General features: G+C 52.1%; 1 protein-coding gene, 1 long non-coding RNA gene and 1 pseudogene across 5 annotated transcripts in view; 1 reads left to right on the top strand and 2 right to left on the bottom strand.

Annotated features, from left to right (window-relative positions):
* TBC1D14 (TBC1 domain family member 14) overlaps positions 1 to 16,533 on the top strand; it is a 104,898-nt gene that overhangs the window by 60,927 nt on the left and 27,438 nt on the right. For 3 of the 4 annotated variants that reach the window (XM_036086208.2, XM_078068349.1, XM_078068350.1), the window contains 4 exons: positions 10,569 to 10,687; positions 12,827 to 12,909; positions 14,341 to 14,458; positions 16,331 to 16,437. In XM_036086208.2, the coding sequence (XP_035942101.2) occupies positions 10,569 to 10,687; positions 12,827 to 12,909; positions 14,341 to 14,458; positions 16,331 to 16,437 (427 nt within the window). Of the gene's footprint in view, positions 1 to 3,519; positions 3,639 to 10,568; positions 10,688 to 12,826; positions 12,910 to 14,340; positions 14,459 to 16,330; positions 16,438 to 16,533 lie in introns of those variants that run through there. The other variant, XM_078068351.1, reaches the window with a different exon arrangement.
* On the bottom strand, positions 610 to 3,417 carry LOC144381319 (uncharacterized). The gene is made up of 2 exons (XR_013446262.1): positions 2,011 to 3,417; positions 610 to 1,231 (listed from the first exon to the last, which is right to left on the bottom strand). It is a non-coding gene; the product is annotated as an uncharacterized LOC144381319 (long non-coding RNA).
* On the bottom strand, positions 6,499 to 7,181 carry LOC118532184 (small ribosomal subunit protein uS15-like; annotated as a pseudogene).

Below are 16,533 nucleotides of genomic sequence, written 5' to 3'. Positions count from 1 at the left end.
ATAATGCAATAGAAACCTGTTAAAGTAACTTGCAGGCTCCAATCTGCCAGAAGAGATAAGCAGTATGTTTTGGTAAGCATATCTTAATGCATATTTAACACATGCTTAACACGTATCTCTCTCGTATTTAAATTTGGTGAGACTGTGGGCTGAGGTTGGCTGATTACTAAAGCGTATGCGGCCCTAGGTGTCTAGGAGGCATGGAGAGCAGAAAACCCCCTCATCTGTGAGAAAGGAGCTTTATGGTGTTAGTCCTCTCTGGCTCCAGGAACTGCTTCCAGAAAGCCAGCAGTAAGCCCGCAGGCCGGTCCACTGCCTCCTGGGGCTCTGGAAATCTGGGAGGTTTCTCGAGCACCCCTGTGGTATAGTTGTTGTCTGCTTGCTGGTCTGTGAGTGATGCAGAGGGCAGGGACTGTGTTCATCTTTGTTCCTCGGGCCAAGCACCAGAAGTGCGTGGATGGCTGGAGGAAGGAAAGAAGGGAGAAATGACTGATAGCACAGATGCTCCGTGTGTCCTCTGTACCATGTATGTTGTTGGCCTTCAGTGGTGAAGAGACCACCAGAGTCCCCGCTCTCATAGGTTTTCTGGTCCCCTGAAGGAAATACATCTTTTTTAAAAAAATTTTATTTATTTATTTGAGAGAGAGAGAGAGCACAAGCAGGGGGAGAGGCAGAGGGAGAAGCAGACTTCCCGCTGAGCTGGGACCCTGATGCAGGACTCGATCCCAGGACCCTGGGATCATGACCTGAGCCAAAGGCAGACACTTAACCGACTGAGCCACCCAGGCGCCCAGAGGGAAATACATCTTAAATAAACATGTAATTACAAGTGTGATTAGTGCTGTGAGCAAACGGAAGCTGATGCTGGGAGAGAATGATGGGGCCTTGTTCTGGCTCCGGCGGGCAGGGCAGGGGCAGCTTCTGTGCCAGTGACTATTTAGGACATGATCTGAAGGATGGTCACCAGCCATTGCATAGTGTCTTTTGGTGTGAAGAAAAACTCTAAACCTACAGAAGGGTTCCAGGAGTAATTCAGTAAGCACCGTATATACTCCGCTGAGATTGAACAGTCGTTGACATGAGGCTATTCATTTTATCGTGCCTCTGTTTTTTTTAAATGGAATCATTTGAAAGTAAGTTGCAGGTATTGTGACATCTTACCCCTAAATACGTCAGCATACAGGTCTTCAGGGTGACATTGTCGTATATCAGCATGAGGCTGTTACCACACCTAGGAGAAGGATCAGTAATTCCATTTGACCGTGACCGTGTTCCCGACCAGACCACATTCTGCTTTTCCCCAGTTGCACCGAACTGTTCTTCATGAACCAGAATGCAGTCAGGCTTGTGTATTGCCCTTAGTTTTTTGTTCCTTTATTCTCTTAGTATAAAACAGTCATTCTGCCATTTTTTTGTGACATTCACCTTTTCCTTTTTCCCTCCCTCCCTCCCTCCCTCTCTCTCTCTCTCCCTTTCTCTTTCTTTTTCTCTTTTTCTTTCTCTCTCTCTCCCCTTTTCTTTCCTTCCTTCCTTCAACCATGGGTCAAAGATGCATTTAACACATTGAGAAGTTGAGTGAGATGGTAAAATTGATTGTAAGGGCATTCGAGAAACTAGGTATTTATTGGCATAAAAACAAGAAAAGAATTAGAATAAGATTGTTAGGTTAGATTTAAACCAACAGACTGGTGGGGAGAAGAAAATAAAACCTCTGGAGTTTTTTCTATTGGACATCAATGTACAAGTTAGTGTGTCTATCACATTTTCCGGGCTCTAATAAAGTAATAAGTAGCAGGGACACATCCTCCTGGAGGACTGAATAAACTTCTGGTGGATGTGTTAAAAGTGCCCAGGTATGAATTGAAAGGACACCCCACCCCCCAATGCTTTTGTCTTCCAAATTTTGAGTAATTTCTCTTAAGGCTTTCCCTAATCCTTCCATCCAGAATCAACCTCTCCCCCTTTATCCTTTTATTACTTTTTGAAACAGCTTTATTTAAGTATAATTACCATAAAATTCCTCGTTGTCCATGTTCAGTGATTTTTAGGAAATTTTTGCAGTTGTGCAACTGTCCGCGCACTCCAGTGTTAGGATGCTTTTCTCTAGAAAGTTCCTTCAGGCCTGTTGGAGTGGGTCTCCACTCCCTCCTCAAGCTCCAGGCAAACACTAATTTGCTTTCTCTCTAGAGATTTGCCTTTTAAAGAAACTTCACAGACACGGAATCCTGCAGATTATCTTTGGTGGGTCTTCCACTTCGGGTCATGTTTTGGGGTTTGCCTGCATAGTAGCCTGCGTCCATGGTGGCTTCCTGTCCATCAGTGTCCTCCGTTCATGTGCGGTGGCCTTACAAGTATTTGCATCAAGTCTCTTTGCGGACGAGCGTTTTATGTCTCTCGGGCAGGTTCCCAGGGGCGTGGTCGGTGGACTGGACTGTGTAGGGGACTGCCAGACTCTTCCAAGATGGCTGCACCTGCCAGTGACCAAGGCCATTCCAGGTTCTGCACATACACCCCGTTCCTCCTCCTCCTCCGTCTTTCCGAGTATAGTGGGGTGGTATCATAGGCTTCTTCCGAGTGAGGAAGTTTCGGCTGGCGAGTTGAGAGTGCTGTTCTCCAGAAAACCAGCTGGGGAAGGCCCGGTCCTCCTGGTCCGGGCACTTAGAATTTACACCCCAGGGGAGTCTTGCGTTGTCTCAGTGAGTTTGTTCAGCCCTTGGACGTTGGACCCACGGGCTGCCCAGAAAGAATTTTGCCCCTGCGCGGATTTTAAAGATTTCTGTAGATCGATTTACAAACAGTGGGATGCTCTCTTCTGAAACGCGCTCTCGGTTGGCTCGGAGGAGTGCGCGCGGACGGGTCGGCGGTGTCACCGCGCGGAGCCTCACGCCCCTTCCACCGACCCCGGCGCCGTCGTGAGTCCGGTTTCCATCGGGATGGGTTTCGGAGTGCGGCCTGACGTCCGGACTGAACGCATCCGCCTGCAGAAACAAGATGAGCAACCGTACAGAGAATGAAAGTTGCTCGTAGCCCACTACCCGGAGCGTGGTCGTGTGGACGCTTTACATAGCTCCTTCCGGTAATACAGGTTTCTTATTTTATTAAAGATGTTGTTTATTCGACACAGAGAGCGGAATCGCGAGGAGGCAGAGTGGCGGGAGCGGCAGAGGAGAAGCAGGCTCCCCGCTGAGCACGACGCAGGATTCTTACTTTAAAAAGCGTTCGGCAGCAGAGCGTTGCGCGTGCGGGGTTTCGCCGCTCCCTCTGTGGAGCGTGCGGCTCCCAGCGCGATGCTGCTGCGCTGCGGTGGCACGGTCCCTGTCCCTCGGTGCGAGCCGCGGGCCGGCGGGTGTGCACCCGGGGGGGGAGGGCGGAGGGAGCCGGGAGCCCTGGGCCCGCCCCGCCCCCAGCGCGCGCCCCTCGCCCGCGAGCCAGGCCTGACGCGCCGACACGGAGCGCGCGATCGGATAGGCGGCGCGGCATCTGCGCGCCACTGAGCGGCCTGCCGCCCCCGCCCCCGCCCGCGCCCGCGCCCGCCGAGCCGCGTCCGAGCCGCCGCCCGAGGTCCCCGGAGCCGCCCGCCGAGCCCGCCCGGGCATGGAGCCGCCGGCCGCGCGCCCCTGAGCCCCGCGGCGTTCATGGTGAGTGCGGCCGGCCCGCCCACCGGCCCGGGCGCCTGCGTGGGTGCGCCTGGGTGCGTGTGCGTGTGTGTGTGTTGCACACGACTGCTCCGGCGAGCCGAGCCTTGCACGCGGCCGCCGTGCTCCCCGCGTGCCTCCCAGCAGGCTTTGTGTGTGCGGTTTTGCGAGATATTCTCCCAGGGTCGGTGTTAGTGGGGGCCGTGAGAGGCCGAGGGGGCGCCGCCGCGTCCTGATTGTTGTCACCGCGCAGGGGACTGCAGCCTGTTCTCGGCTCGGGCCAGGCCCGGCCCCCCTCTCCCGGGCCCGGGGGGCCTTGCCCGTGGTCCTGGGGGAAGCCTTTGTGCGGGGGGCGGGAGGGGGCAGCCGGCACCGTTTGGGCGGATGGCAGCAGCGGCCGGGCTCGGTAAAACCCACAGTCCACCTCTCACGTTGCATTCGGCAGACCGCACATTAACTTCTGCGTTCTGCGTGTTCTGTAAGGAGCACGACAATCAGAAGAGCTTCCCGAGGGTTGCCTTCCCAAACGCCGTCTCCGGTAAGGTGGAGAACGCTCTCTGGGACAGCGCTGCCGGGGGAGCAGCCCGGGAGGTCCTCGGGGCCTCTTTACTGTGAGTTCAGGCCGCCGTGGCCACCAGGACGGTCTCCCGGAAGGCTGAGCACTTGTGAGACCTGGACAGGCCACTCCTCCGAAAATGTCCAGACCAGCGCCCCTCTCCCCCAGAACTGCCTGTTACCGATGGCAAAGTGTGACACCAGCTGTGGCCTTCCAGGCGCTTCCCTGTCGCGGCATTTTCCCCACGGCCCTGTTGAGTACCCCTCCTAGTGGGAAATACTGAGAAGGGTAATTTTTTAGTAACACGACAACGGAAATAATTCCCAGCCATTTTCTGGGCACCTGCGGCAGCTCTTACGGTAATCTGTTTTCACAGGAAGGGCGAAGGAATGCGCTCAAGGTCACGCTGCCGGTGGTGGTCCTTGAGGTTGAGGTTGAGACCCAGGCCTGCCGCCGCGCCGGCGCTTCCCCTGCAGGCTGCCCGGGCCCTCGGCCTGTGCAGGTGTGGCTGCTGCCCTGCCGTGGACGGTGGCTCATGTGGATCGTATGGGGACCACAGCTGTCTTGCTGGGAACGGCTAACCTTGCCACAGTATACAGTTGAGTCAAGGACTGAAGCACAGGTCTTGGCTGACGGCGGAGTTTTCCAGGCAGTCAGGGGGCTTCCATTTCTGGCCACGCGCTCCTGGCGCTGTCGGTAGCATTGACGACCCCTCCTGCCGTCCTGCCAGGAATGCTTTCTCTTCATCATTTGAGAAGCTTGATCTTCGTCCTTTTAAAACAAATGTCTCTCGAGGCCACCTTTTGGTTTTCCTTTTTAATGGCAAGTTAAACACTTACCTCAGGAGGCTGTCACCCTTATTCTCGCCCTCAGCACTGCTCCGATCACACTCAGGATGTGGATCCCGCGTGGGGCGCATCTAACGGGCTCGTCACGCCTCTCACAGGTTACTTTCCAGCTCTGCACCAAGCCCAGCTTCTCCCTCTTGGGACTAGTCCCACCAGCTCTAGGTAGCTTGCTGTTGAGACTTCGACTCAGCATCATTGCCCACATGACGCCCTTGCCCTGACCCACGGATGAGCCTGCCCGAGTGTGTCCCTTGGCTGCTGCTTGCCCTGTCAGGATGCCTCTCCCGCACCCAGCCCAGATCTTCCCTGTCCTTTGTGCACTCGTATGGCACCCTTTATGAGATGCCTTCCTTGATTCCCGCAGCCGTAGACATCGGTCCTGGGGCTTGCTCTCTTGTGGCATTTTTCCTGATCTGCTCCCATCAGCTCTGCCGGCATCTTACTGCCTCTCCCAGAGCCCTTCAAGGCTGAGGTCTGGGTCTCCTCAAGTGCCGACCCCGTGTGGTCCCTTCACAGATGAGGTCCCTTTCCCTTTTCCTCCTGCCTGCTAAATCTGTTTTGCTTACGGTCCCTGAATGAACCTGGGGCCCTGCTCCTGCCTCCTGGCTTTTTTCCTGACCCTTTGCTGGGTCATCAGACCACACCCACAGCTCAGCCCCTGGTTCCTTGTGGCAGGTTTGTTTGCTGCTCTAGCTGGCGTTCGTCCACGTGGTAAACTCCTCAGGGCAGGGGCTGTGACCTACCATGCTTACAAATGAGTGGCTTGTGAACTTTGTTGACCCCCATCCCTCCCCCCCTCCCCAGACAATTTGAAACTCTGGACGCAGATATAACTAGGATAGAACTGGTAACTAGGATAGAGCTGAAAGAAATTGTCCTTACTATGTGGACTCTGCGTTTTTTTTAAATTGTTTGATTTTTAAAGAAAATGTTGACATGACCACCTAAATGGATTTATCACTGGAACTTTGAAAAACCCTGTTCTCAATTCCCTCTGTGGCTGGGCAGGGTGTTGGCAGGGTGATTTGTACTGAGCAGCCTGCAGGCTCATCAAAACTTGATCCCGTAGGGGTCCCAAGAAGAGGAGAAACTTTGTGAGGATAGATTGGCCTGAGGCTGGGCCTGGCCCACAGAAGGGGCTCACGCTTTAGTGGCAGCTGTGGAACGGGCCTCACTTCACCTCCTCCCAGGAGCCTTCACGGTTGATGCCTTTTCAGAGATGAGGAAGCAGGCTGAGTGAGGAGCAAGAGGACTTGCCCCAGGTCAGAACCAGGCTTACAACTCACTGTTCGCTTCCAGAGACCTGGCTCTTACCCCATCACGTGCCACCCCTAACGCTGATAAGTCATGGCCAAAAGTTGTTTCTCCAGGGATGCTTTATTTGCAGCCCTCCCGCCCATCCCCCCAAAGGATTCTTCTTTTCCTTCTTTTTTTTTTTTTCTGGTTAAACAATGATTTTATTGCTTGAGTGCGTAGACAAATTTATGCAACCAGGGCAGAGGCTGTGGGTGACTCGTATTTCCAACTGAGGGGAAGGGACAGGACTCTCTTGGTCTTACGAATATCAAGCCAACCATTAAACACGGCTCTGGGTCAGAATGAGCCGGAGTTTAGCATCCTTATCCTTTCTGTTCCTCTCATGCTGCTTTCAAACAGCAACAGCTTTCTTTTTTTTTTTTTTAAAGATTTTATTTATTTATTTGACAGAGATAGGGAACACAAGCAGGGGGGAGGGGCAGAGGGAGAAGGAGAAGCAGACTCCTGGCTGAGCAGGGAGCCCAATGCCGGGACTCCATCCCAGGAGCCTGGGACCACGACCTGAGCCAAAGGTAGACGCTCAACCAACTGAGGCACCCAGGCACCCCGCAACAGCTTTCTTAATTAAATGATAGGGATCCTCAGGAAGATCAGGAGCAAGTCCTTTGGACTTCAGAATTCTCCAGGTTTTATTTGCCTGTCACAGAAAGCACTTGGGCAAGGCCACATGAGCCTCTCGGGATCACACCGGTTCCTGAGGGAGTCAGGCCCTTCTCAGCCAGTGTGTACATCTGTTCCTCCGTATCCTCAGCCAGGTGGGGACGCTGGGCGGTGAGGCAGGGCCGGCTGGATCGGGCCCTTCTCGGGAGCGGGTGTGCGGCCCATGGTGGCCGCGGTCGCGCGGCGGAAAAGGGCAGTCAGTCCTTTTTGGTTTCTGAAGTCGGTTTGTCGTATTGGGAATATGAGCTAACTGTTGACACCTCCATGTGAGCCTCTGGAAGAACTAGGTGTGAAGCAAGACCTGCGACCGTTTCCAGTGCCATTTACACCTGCAATGCTGTTGGGAGTTTTGGAAAGGCTTTCCTTTCGCTTTCAAGTATGGGCAGGACAGGCCGCCTCTGTTTTTGTTTTGTTTTGTTTTGTTTTGTCTTAATCATGCAGTGCTCTGTGTGATTAAAACAAAAGTATTTGCCCTACATCTGCCCTTAATTCAATATTACAGGTTTCTGTCATGGTTGAAAGCTTTCTTTAGACAGAATGTGAGTGATTGAATTACTTCCACATCATGTCTGTGAGCGTCTCTCATGCATCCTGGAGAGTGCTGGAAACTGTGGCTGCAGAGCCAGATGCTTGGCTTCTGATCCCAGCCCCCCGCTCCCCAGCTGGGCCATTCGCTGACATCTCTGGGCCTGCACCTTTCCTCTGTGACATGGGGACAGAGGTGGTGGCTCCTCGCACAGAGGGCTGGCGGGAAGGTGACCTGTGTGTGTGTCACGTCCGCGCAAAGCTCTCTGCTCATTCACGGAGCTGTTTGTACTTGTTGTTGTAACAGAGCTTCGGAGTGCTAACTGAAGAGACCTGATATTTTTTGGTTACAAATCAAGGCATTTGGTTAACTTTACTCCTTTTTGTGTTTGTGCTGTTTGTAGACTTTGCAGGCTCCTTGATTGTTTGGCCCAAGAGCTAGCTTGCTTGCTTGCTTGCTCGCTCGCTCCCTCCCTCCCTCCCTCCTTCCCTCCCTCCCTTGTTTCAGGTCTAAGGGTAATGGCATTCAGCAGCCAGGGCTACGCTTTATCAAGAACTTCCTGTACGCCAAGCCTCTCCCTGTTCCTTAGATAGTCCTATCTGGTTGGTATGGCTTCCCTTCCGTTTCCGCACATGCGGACATGAAGCTCAGGGATTCTAAGTAAGTGTTTTGCTGGAGGTCACAGCTGGGTCTTGGTGGATCTGAGTTTTATCCCACACCGATCTGGCTCCAGGGGCCACACCTAACCTGTGTAGGACTGGGCCTTTTCCCTCTAAAACTGCACACGTGTTTGAGTGTATTCACAAAGAGATTGGGCTGGCACAGAGTGGGCAACCCCAGCCCCTTGCTGGCTGTGTACTTGGGGATAAGACACTTCACCCTGAGCCTCAGTTACCCTATCTGTAAAATGGGGTGAGACTTGCCATGGAGATTGTTACGGAGATAGAATGAGACAGTATGTGTAAAGCACACAAAAGCAAATGGAAATGGGTGTCCACATTCTGGGACATTTAACTTGGGGCTTGTCATCTTTGGCCTTGGCATATGGTTCACTAGACCATGGTCAGCAGATGAGTAGCACCTTACAGGGCATTCATTACTAATTCTTGTTAAAATGCAACATGCCTCAGAATCTTGCTCAACACACAGCTTCTGGTAGATTGTCTATAAAATCCAAGACTTTGACATCCTGGTGCTCGATGTGAAGCTTCCAGTGGCTTGGTGCTGTGTTAGGTCACAGCTGAGTGCCTGAAACAGTGTGTGCTCAGGTGTTGACGCGATGAAAAAGGGAGTCTGTTTTCCCACTTAGGGGTAGGCAGAAGTCATTTTGGTATTTCTGTGGGACCATTTCCTGGTAGACCGTGATGGCATCTAATCTTGTGCCCCAGATGCAAGAAACTGCCCCACCCACCTGCTTCTTGGTGTGCCCCTTCTCACAGCCTGTGTGTTTTGAGGAAATAAATATACCTTTCTACTTTTTAGAAGCTTCTATAGGCTCTTGTGGTTGAGAGAATAATTGCTGGCCAAATCATGTTACCAGTAACAACCCCCTTGGCAGTGAGTGTCAACTTAATTCATTTTGCAATTAATTGCTTTCCACTCATGATATTGCTTCTGTTGTTATCTGGAATGGTTATTTAAATCTTGGGTTAGCTATTCATTTGTCTGTCCTGTCTTGCCAATTAGATTGTCTTCCCTTACGTGGGAGGATCCCGAGAGCCTCATCTATAGGCAATAAGAAAGTATTGGTTCTTTTTTTCTTTTTGGCAGAGGGCTAAGAGCGTGTACACACACGCACGCGCACATGCACACGCTGTTTCCGAAGCTAGGCTCTTTGGTCCCAGCTTGCTTGACTCTCCTGAACTCTTCTGGTTGGGCATTTGGAATGTGGGTCACCAGGTGTGACCAAGGGACACATTAGTTACCCAGTGCTGGTGAGGCTGCTCATGGCACAAATATTTATGTAACAACTTGCAGTCATGGCTTCATACAAAGATGTTAAAGAATTTTTTTTTTATGTTTCTGCTTTTAAGAAAATGAAACTGCATTTGCACAACGTGGATGGACCTGGAGTGTGTTATGCTAAGTGAAATAAATCAGACTGAGAAAGACAAATACCATCTGATTTCACATATATGTGGAATGTAAAAAACAAAACAAATGAGTAAACAAAAAGCAGAATCAGATCCATAATACAGAGAGCACACTGATGGTTGCCAGATGGGGGCGGAGGGACTAGATGGTGAAGGGGAGTGGGAGACACAGGCTTCCAGTTATAGAATGAATAAGTCGTGGGAACGAAAGGCCCAGCACAGGGAACAGAGGCGGTGATGCTGTAAGAGCGTTGTATGGTGACAGGTGGCCGCCACACTCGTGGTGGGCACCGGTCACATACAGAGAAGCCGAATCACTGTGTCGTACACCGGAAACTAAGGTAACATTGTGTGTCAACTGTACTTCAATAAAAAATATATATCTGTGAAAAGAAACACTTTTAATCATCTTCTCCAAAAAATGTTTAACCTTTTCCTCATTTCAGAAACTATTTGAAGGGCTAACAAAAATACATAAAATGCCATGAGATAAAAGGAAAGGGGTTTGAAATTTTGGTTGGAAGTGGGTAGGAGCTGAAGCCAGGGGGTCAGATGAATGCTGGAGTTGGCTATTGCTCTGGCTCCAAGCTTCCCAGTGGTCACTGCAGTAACGAACAGAGGTTGACATTGTCCAGAAGCCAGAGGACACCTCTTCCCTGGAGCAGCGCAGAAAGCCTGAGGTGGGACTGCTGGGATGGTGGGCCTCAGTGACCACCCCCTCCCCCAGCAGCAGGGGAGGCCGCAGTCCTCACTGCAGAGCTGTATGACCCCTTTAGTTGCCAGTGTGTCCTTCTGAAAAGGAAGTATTTTGGATGTGCTATCCTCAAAGTGACTTGAAAGATTTCATTAAAAAACTGCTTTCTTGCACTCAGAGAGGCTTCATAATATCAGAACTGGCGAGGTCCAGAGTTACCCCTTGTTTCTTTGTCCCAGGAATATGAAGACAAGGCTGGACGACCTAGCAAGCCACCCTCTCCAAAGCAGAATGTGAGGAAGAATCTTGATTTTGAGCCACTGTCCACCACCGCACTCATCCTGGAAGACAGACCAGCGTGAGTCTTTTTTTTTGACAGAGAGAGACACAGTGAGAGAGGGAACACAAGCAGGGGGAGTGGGAGAGGGAGAAGCAGGCTTCCCGCCGAGCAGGGAGCCCGATGTGGGGCTCTATCCCAGGACCCCTGGATCATGACCTGAGCCGAAGGCAGATGCTTAACGACTCAGCCACCCAGGCGCCCCCCAGCGTGAGTCTTAAAAAGAATCTCTAGAACATTTGCTCGAGTTGATAAGTACAATTTGCTGATCACCTCTGTGTTACAAAAGAGCTCAGGTCACCAGAGGGAAGAAGAGTAAGCCCTAGCACGTATTAAAATCCTCAGTTCCCCATTATTTCCTATAACATGTGTGCTATAATAATAATAATAAAGAATTGATTTGCAAAACCGTCCTTTAACACAGAAGTTTTGACCAAGGTTTTCCACTGAGGTGGTTTTTCATTTTAATTTAGCATTTAGAAATACTAAGTAGCCACTGTAAATTATGGGCTGGCTCCTGACGGTAAGAAGCGCAGGGAAGTGTCCTGCAACGGGGGTGTTGCGGGGGCATCCCAGCGTCGTAGGACAGCTCCTGGCCTGGCCAGCTGGCTTCTTGGGGGTCGGCGGTACGTGGGCTGAGTGATCTTACCAGGCCCGCCTCTCCCTCTAGTGTCCATCGGTGGATAAGATGGGCTTTGATGACTGGTTCACACATCGCCTTTGGGGGTCTCAGTGAGGTGAAGGGACTGCTGCATTGTCCCAGGCCACAGATTGTCTCTCCTTAAGTATGGAGCTTCCATGAACATTGTGTTTGAATAGAAAGATCCTACAGCTTTGAAAAGAGGGAGAAAGAGAGCTTGTTAAAACAGTGGTTCCTTAGGTCCCTGCCTACCCTGAAATCTAAAACTGATGAAATCTGAAGAAGAAATGGGTTTTCTTCTTCCTTTTTTTCTTTTTTTTAGGTTTTATTTAATTATTGAGAGAGAGAGAGAGAGTGCGTGCACATGTGAGTGGGGGGAGAGGGGGAGAGAGAATCGCAAGCAGACTCCATGCCAAGTGCGGAGCCAGAGGCGGGGCTCAGTCTCGTGACCCCGAGATCACGACTTTGAGCAGAAATCAAGTCGGATGCCTAACCCAGAAACGGGTCTCCTAATGTTAACTCGGTCCGTGGGAATTGTGGCCGTGTGGTGGATGGGGAGAGTCCTGCCGTGCAGGAATAGGAAGATGGATGGGGACCCAGAAAGAGCCCATTCGGGACCACCCTCCCAGCACTGTCAGAAGGCTCCATGCCGGGGCGCCGGGGCGGCTCAGTTGGTTAAGCGGCTGCCTTCGGCTCAGGTCATGATCTCAGGGTCCTGGGATCGAGCCCCGCGTTGGGCTCCCTGCTCAGTGGAGCCTGCTGCTCCCCCTGCTTGTGCTCTCTCTCTCTCTCTGTGTCAAATAAATAGATAAAATTTTTTAAAAAAAGGCACCATGCCCTCCGGCAGAAAGCCGGGTGGTCATTCAGAATATGCCGGAACGCGGGCTGCTCTGTGTGAGGAGCACAGCAGTGGGACCTGCCGCCTCCCAGGTGTCAAGCACCCGCAAATTCACCAGCACATTTCTGGAAGAGCCTGTGCATTTGAGTTTTTTTACCCAGGAATCAAATTGGACACCCATTTAGATGCTCAGAACTGTGATGCACATTTGTATGTAAAAGAAACAAAACAGATGAGCTCAATGAGCCCATAGTGGAAACAAAGCTCATACACCTGAGAAACTGGTCGGGGAGCGGATTCATCCAAATGCGCGACACTTGCCGTTAGGGTCCCTACTTCCTGGTCACTGTGACAGCTGGGGTGCCCTGTGGTCAGCGCACGGTTGCCCTGGAGCCGGACTGAAGAATCCTGGGAGATCAGCGTTGATGGGAGCTGTGGGCAACTGTTCCTTTCTTTCTACTAATCTTTCTACTTCAGGGTTTTTTAATAATGAGCTTGTTTTATTTCTGTAAATAAATATTTTTAGTTTATGAAATTGCTGCGTATTGGGTCATCTTAACAAATGTAGTTTTTTGGTCTTTTGAGTTTTTCATTTTTTTTAGTAAATGATTCTTCAAGTTTTATTTTTCCAAGACTTTTATTTGATGTTTATAATAGTGAAAATCCTCTATTTTCTATCAAGAAACCTCCCAGCGAAGCCAGCTGAAGAAGCTCAGAAACACAGGCAGCAGTATGAAGAAATGGTGGTTCAGGCCAAGAAACGAGGTAATGGAATCTGCACATGTTGGTTATGTAAGACGGCACGAGATTTCGTGTCTTTCAGGAGATTTTCTTTTTACCTCCTGGAGCCCTAGATCCTGAACTTTGGTGGATGCCTAAATATTTTGAAATTTGTAATTTTCCATCAAAAGCGTATATTTCCACTAAAACTGTCCATTCCCGGTAGCTTTCTTCAAGGCAATAACACTTTGGTTTTTTTTTTTTTTGAAGATTTTATTTATTTGTCAGAGAGAGAGCAAGTGAGCACAAGCAGGGGGAACGGCAGGCAGAGGGACAGGCAGACTCCCTGCCGAGCAGGGAGCCCGATGTGGGACTTGAACCCAGGACCCTGGGATCATGACCTGAGCCAAAGGCAGATGCTTAACTGACTGAGCCACCCAGGGGTCCCAAGGAGATAACACTTTTAATTTACACAAGAAAAGAGATCACTTAGGACAGAAGTGCTAGGTTGGGTAAAGCTTCAGCCCGAGGTGATGGGCAGACTTCCTCCCCTCTCTGGGCTCCGCTTTCCTCATTTACAAGAAGATGTGATTGGTTTGATAAAATCCATGCAACACTTAAAAACTCTAAGATGGCAGCATGTTTAAAAAGTATACGTAATGAACACAGTGTGGCCCCATGCCACAACGAATATTAAGCGTAAACCGGAAGGACATTCATTCTGACACCTGCTGCAGTGTGGACAGGTCTGGAGGGCATTTTGCTCAGTGAAATCAGGTACTCACTCAGGGACACATACTGTATGATTTTACTGACATGAAGCCCCCAGAGCAGTCAGCATCCTAGAGATGGAGAGTAGAATGGTGGGGAGCTTCAGTCGGGGAAGGTGAGAAAATTCTGGAGGTGGATGGTGCCGACGGTCGCACCACCGTGTGAATGTACTCAGTGCCCCTGGTTGTACACCTGAAATGGTTAGCATGCTACTGTTTGTTTTAGGGGTTTTACCACCGTGAAAGAAATACCGCAAAGCATGGGTAGATTAAGATGCATGGTATTTCCCAGAGTTGCTCCTCACAAGCTAGGAGTTGTGCCTGAGCCGTGAGAGGCGAGGCTAGAGGTTTGATTGGGAAGGAGATCTGGCAGGCGGCACAGGGGGCGTCTGGTGGTTGGCAGTGTTCTGGGTTTTGGCTGGGGTGGTAGTTTATGGGTTTCTCCCTTGTGGTAGTTTAACTGTGTTCTTACTTGTGTACTCTTCTGTCTGTGCGTTCTACTTAAAAACTGAGAGGTAGATGAGGCCTAAGCATTCTACACCCCATGAGGCCTGAAACGGGTGTTGGGAGGGAAGCTTCGTAGCTCCACTTCGGTTGCTTTTTCTGGGGGGTTTCGCAGCAGGACTCTGAGCAAAGTCACCCTGCGTGGAAGCAGCGGGGGTCGGTTAACAGGTGCTCTCTCCTTGGTTGTGATCATGGTTTGCAGAGCTGAAGGAGGCCCAGCGGAGGAGAAGGCAGCTGGAGGAGAGGTGCCGACTGGAGGAGAGCATTGGCAACGCTGTCCTCACCTGGAACAACGAGATTTTGCCTAACTGGGAAACGATGTAAGTTGTGGTGTGGTGGGCACAGCTCGACGGCCGGGTGTTTCCCTCTAGAACCTACCGCAAGTGGCCGTGTAACCGGAGCTCCTGTCATAGGCTTTGGTGGATTTACCCTACACTTAACGTGGCGTGGGGTCTCCCTTCCCACCTTGGTTCAGCCCTGCCTGCTGTTCCTTGCCTGGACACCGTGACATCCTCCATCTGACCCCCAGATTGTCTTTGCTCAGTGTCCTGAGGGATCTTCTAAAGCCTAGGTCTGTGTCCGTCCCCCCCCTCCCCCCAGTGTAGAATGTCCGTGACTTCCTACTACTCTGTATACAGTATGAATTCCTTTGCTTAGCTGGTGGGATCTTTTGTGAGATAACCTGCTCCTTCCTCTCTAGGCTCACAGCTTTCCTGCCTTGATGAGCCCTCTCCTTAGGGAGCCGCAGGACCTTTGCATGTTCTATCCCCTCTGCTTAGCGTGCTCTTGCCCTGTAGCGCCTCATCCAGCTAACCCTTCGTTCTCTAAAGCTCAGGCTTCCTTGGGGAAGACTTTGCTGCCCAGGTGACTGTGGGAGACCCCTGGCTACACTGCACCCATCTGCTCCAGCATCTGTTGTCCTCTGAGGATGGGGACGGGGTCTGTGAGGACACCCCCAGTGGCCAGTACCCAGCAGAGTCTGGCAGCTGCTGTCATCTTAACACCCAAGGGACAGCTGTAGATCTATGCTTCCTGCACGTTCAGAATGGGGGAGGGGCAGCGTGTGGACAGCAGTCCCAGTCCCAGGCCAGGAGCAGACGCGGGTGGCTCCTTCTGGGCCTCAGCCCGTTAGTGGGCCCTGCCGGGGAGCGAGGATGCGAGTTTCCCTTCAGGCTTGTCGCTTTCCACTTGAACTGGATGTTAGGATGTTGGGGAGTTGCTTCTGGCACTTTCCTGGGTGTTACTGGCTCTCGTTACAGGGGTCAGACAGCCCTGTTGAGGATCTCTGCTAGGAAAACAGGCTATTTTTGGAGCCCGACTTTCTAGGCAGTGTCTTTAATAGGCTGGACACAGGAAATACTTTCTCTCAGAGGGGACCCAGGAACAGAGTGGAGGTGCTCCGAACCCCTAGGCTGTGACCCTGTGTGGCTGCAGAACCCCCTGCCCCCGCAGTGCCTCCTGCCCTGGCCGATGCTTGATGTGAGCTAGACGTGGGCGCTTCCACAGCAGCCCACATTTAGGTGCACCGGCCGGGCGCCTCTGTGCCCTGTCCCACTTGACCTTCACAACGCCCTTCTGGGGAAGGGTTTCAGCAGCTGGATGGCAGAGGGGAGAAGTCATCTGCTCTGGGTTCCGCAGGTAAGGGTGGAATTGGGCTGCAGACCTGGTTTCGGTCACAGCAGCCCATGCTCTTCCCCCCCTGCGCCGCGCTGAGAAGTCCCAGGGGAGCCCTGGCACCTTCACGTTAGTCCCGGCTGTTGGCGGTGCGTGAGCATCGTGGCCCGCACACTTCCGCGGTGTTGGGGAGCTCATTCCCCGAGTGACTGGCCTGCGTGCAGTGCGGCGGCCGGCCGCTGGGCTCTCGGGGCTCCCCGGCACCCCCACGCCGCGCCCAGCTGTCCGCGGTTCCTGCAGCGGCCCGGGCTCTTTCTTGCTCCGTGCCTTCTGCTCTGAAAGCCCTTCCCGTCCGTTACCTGCTTAAACTGCTGCCGGTCACTCAGGATTCAGCTCCCGAACAGCCATTGTTGTTGCTCTCCCGGCCTCTGGAACGCTGGGCTGCAGCTCCCCGAGGGCAGGGGCTGCACGTGCGACTCCGTATCCCCCGCTCTTCTGGTCTGGGGCTGGGTGCACAGGTGGCCAGATGTTTCTTATGGAGAACAAACTTCTAAATCCACGCTTCCGTTTTTGTGCAGGTGGTGCTCTAGAAAAGTTCGAGATTTATGGTGGCAGGGAATCCCTCCCAGTGTGAGAGGCAAAGTCTGGAGCTTAGCCATTGGCAACGAGTTAAACATCACCCATGGTGAGTAGCTTGCCTGGTCCTAGGTTTGGAGAATGTCTCCTCTCCCCCTGTCTCCTTCCAGCCCCAGTCCTCTGGCTTCTCCAGTCCCCTCTGCCC

Source organism: Halichoerus grypus, chromosome 3 (assembly GCF_964656455.1).
Source record: "Halichoerus grypus chromosome 3, mHalGry1.hap1.1, whole genome shotgun sequence".
Lineage (NCBI taxonomy): Eukaryota > Metazoa > Chordata > Mammalia > Carnivora > Phocidae > Halichoerus > Halichoerus grypus.
The sequence above is the reverse complement of the archived record's forward strand: the minus strand, read 5'-3'. Positions and strand labels throughout refer to the sequence as shown.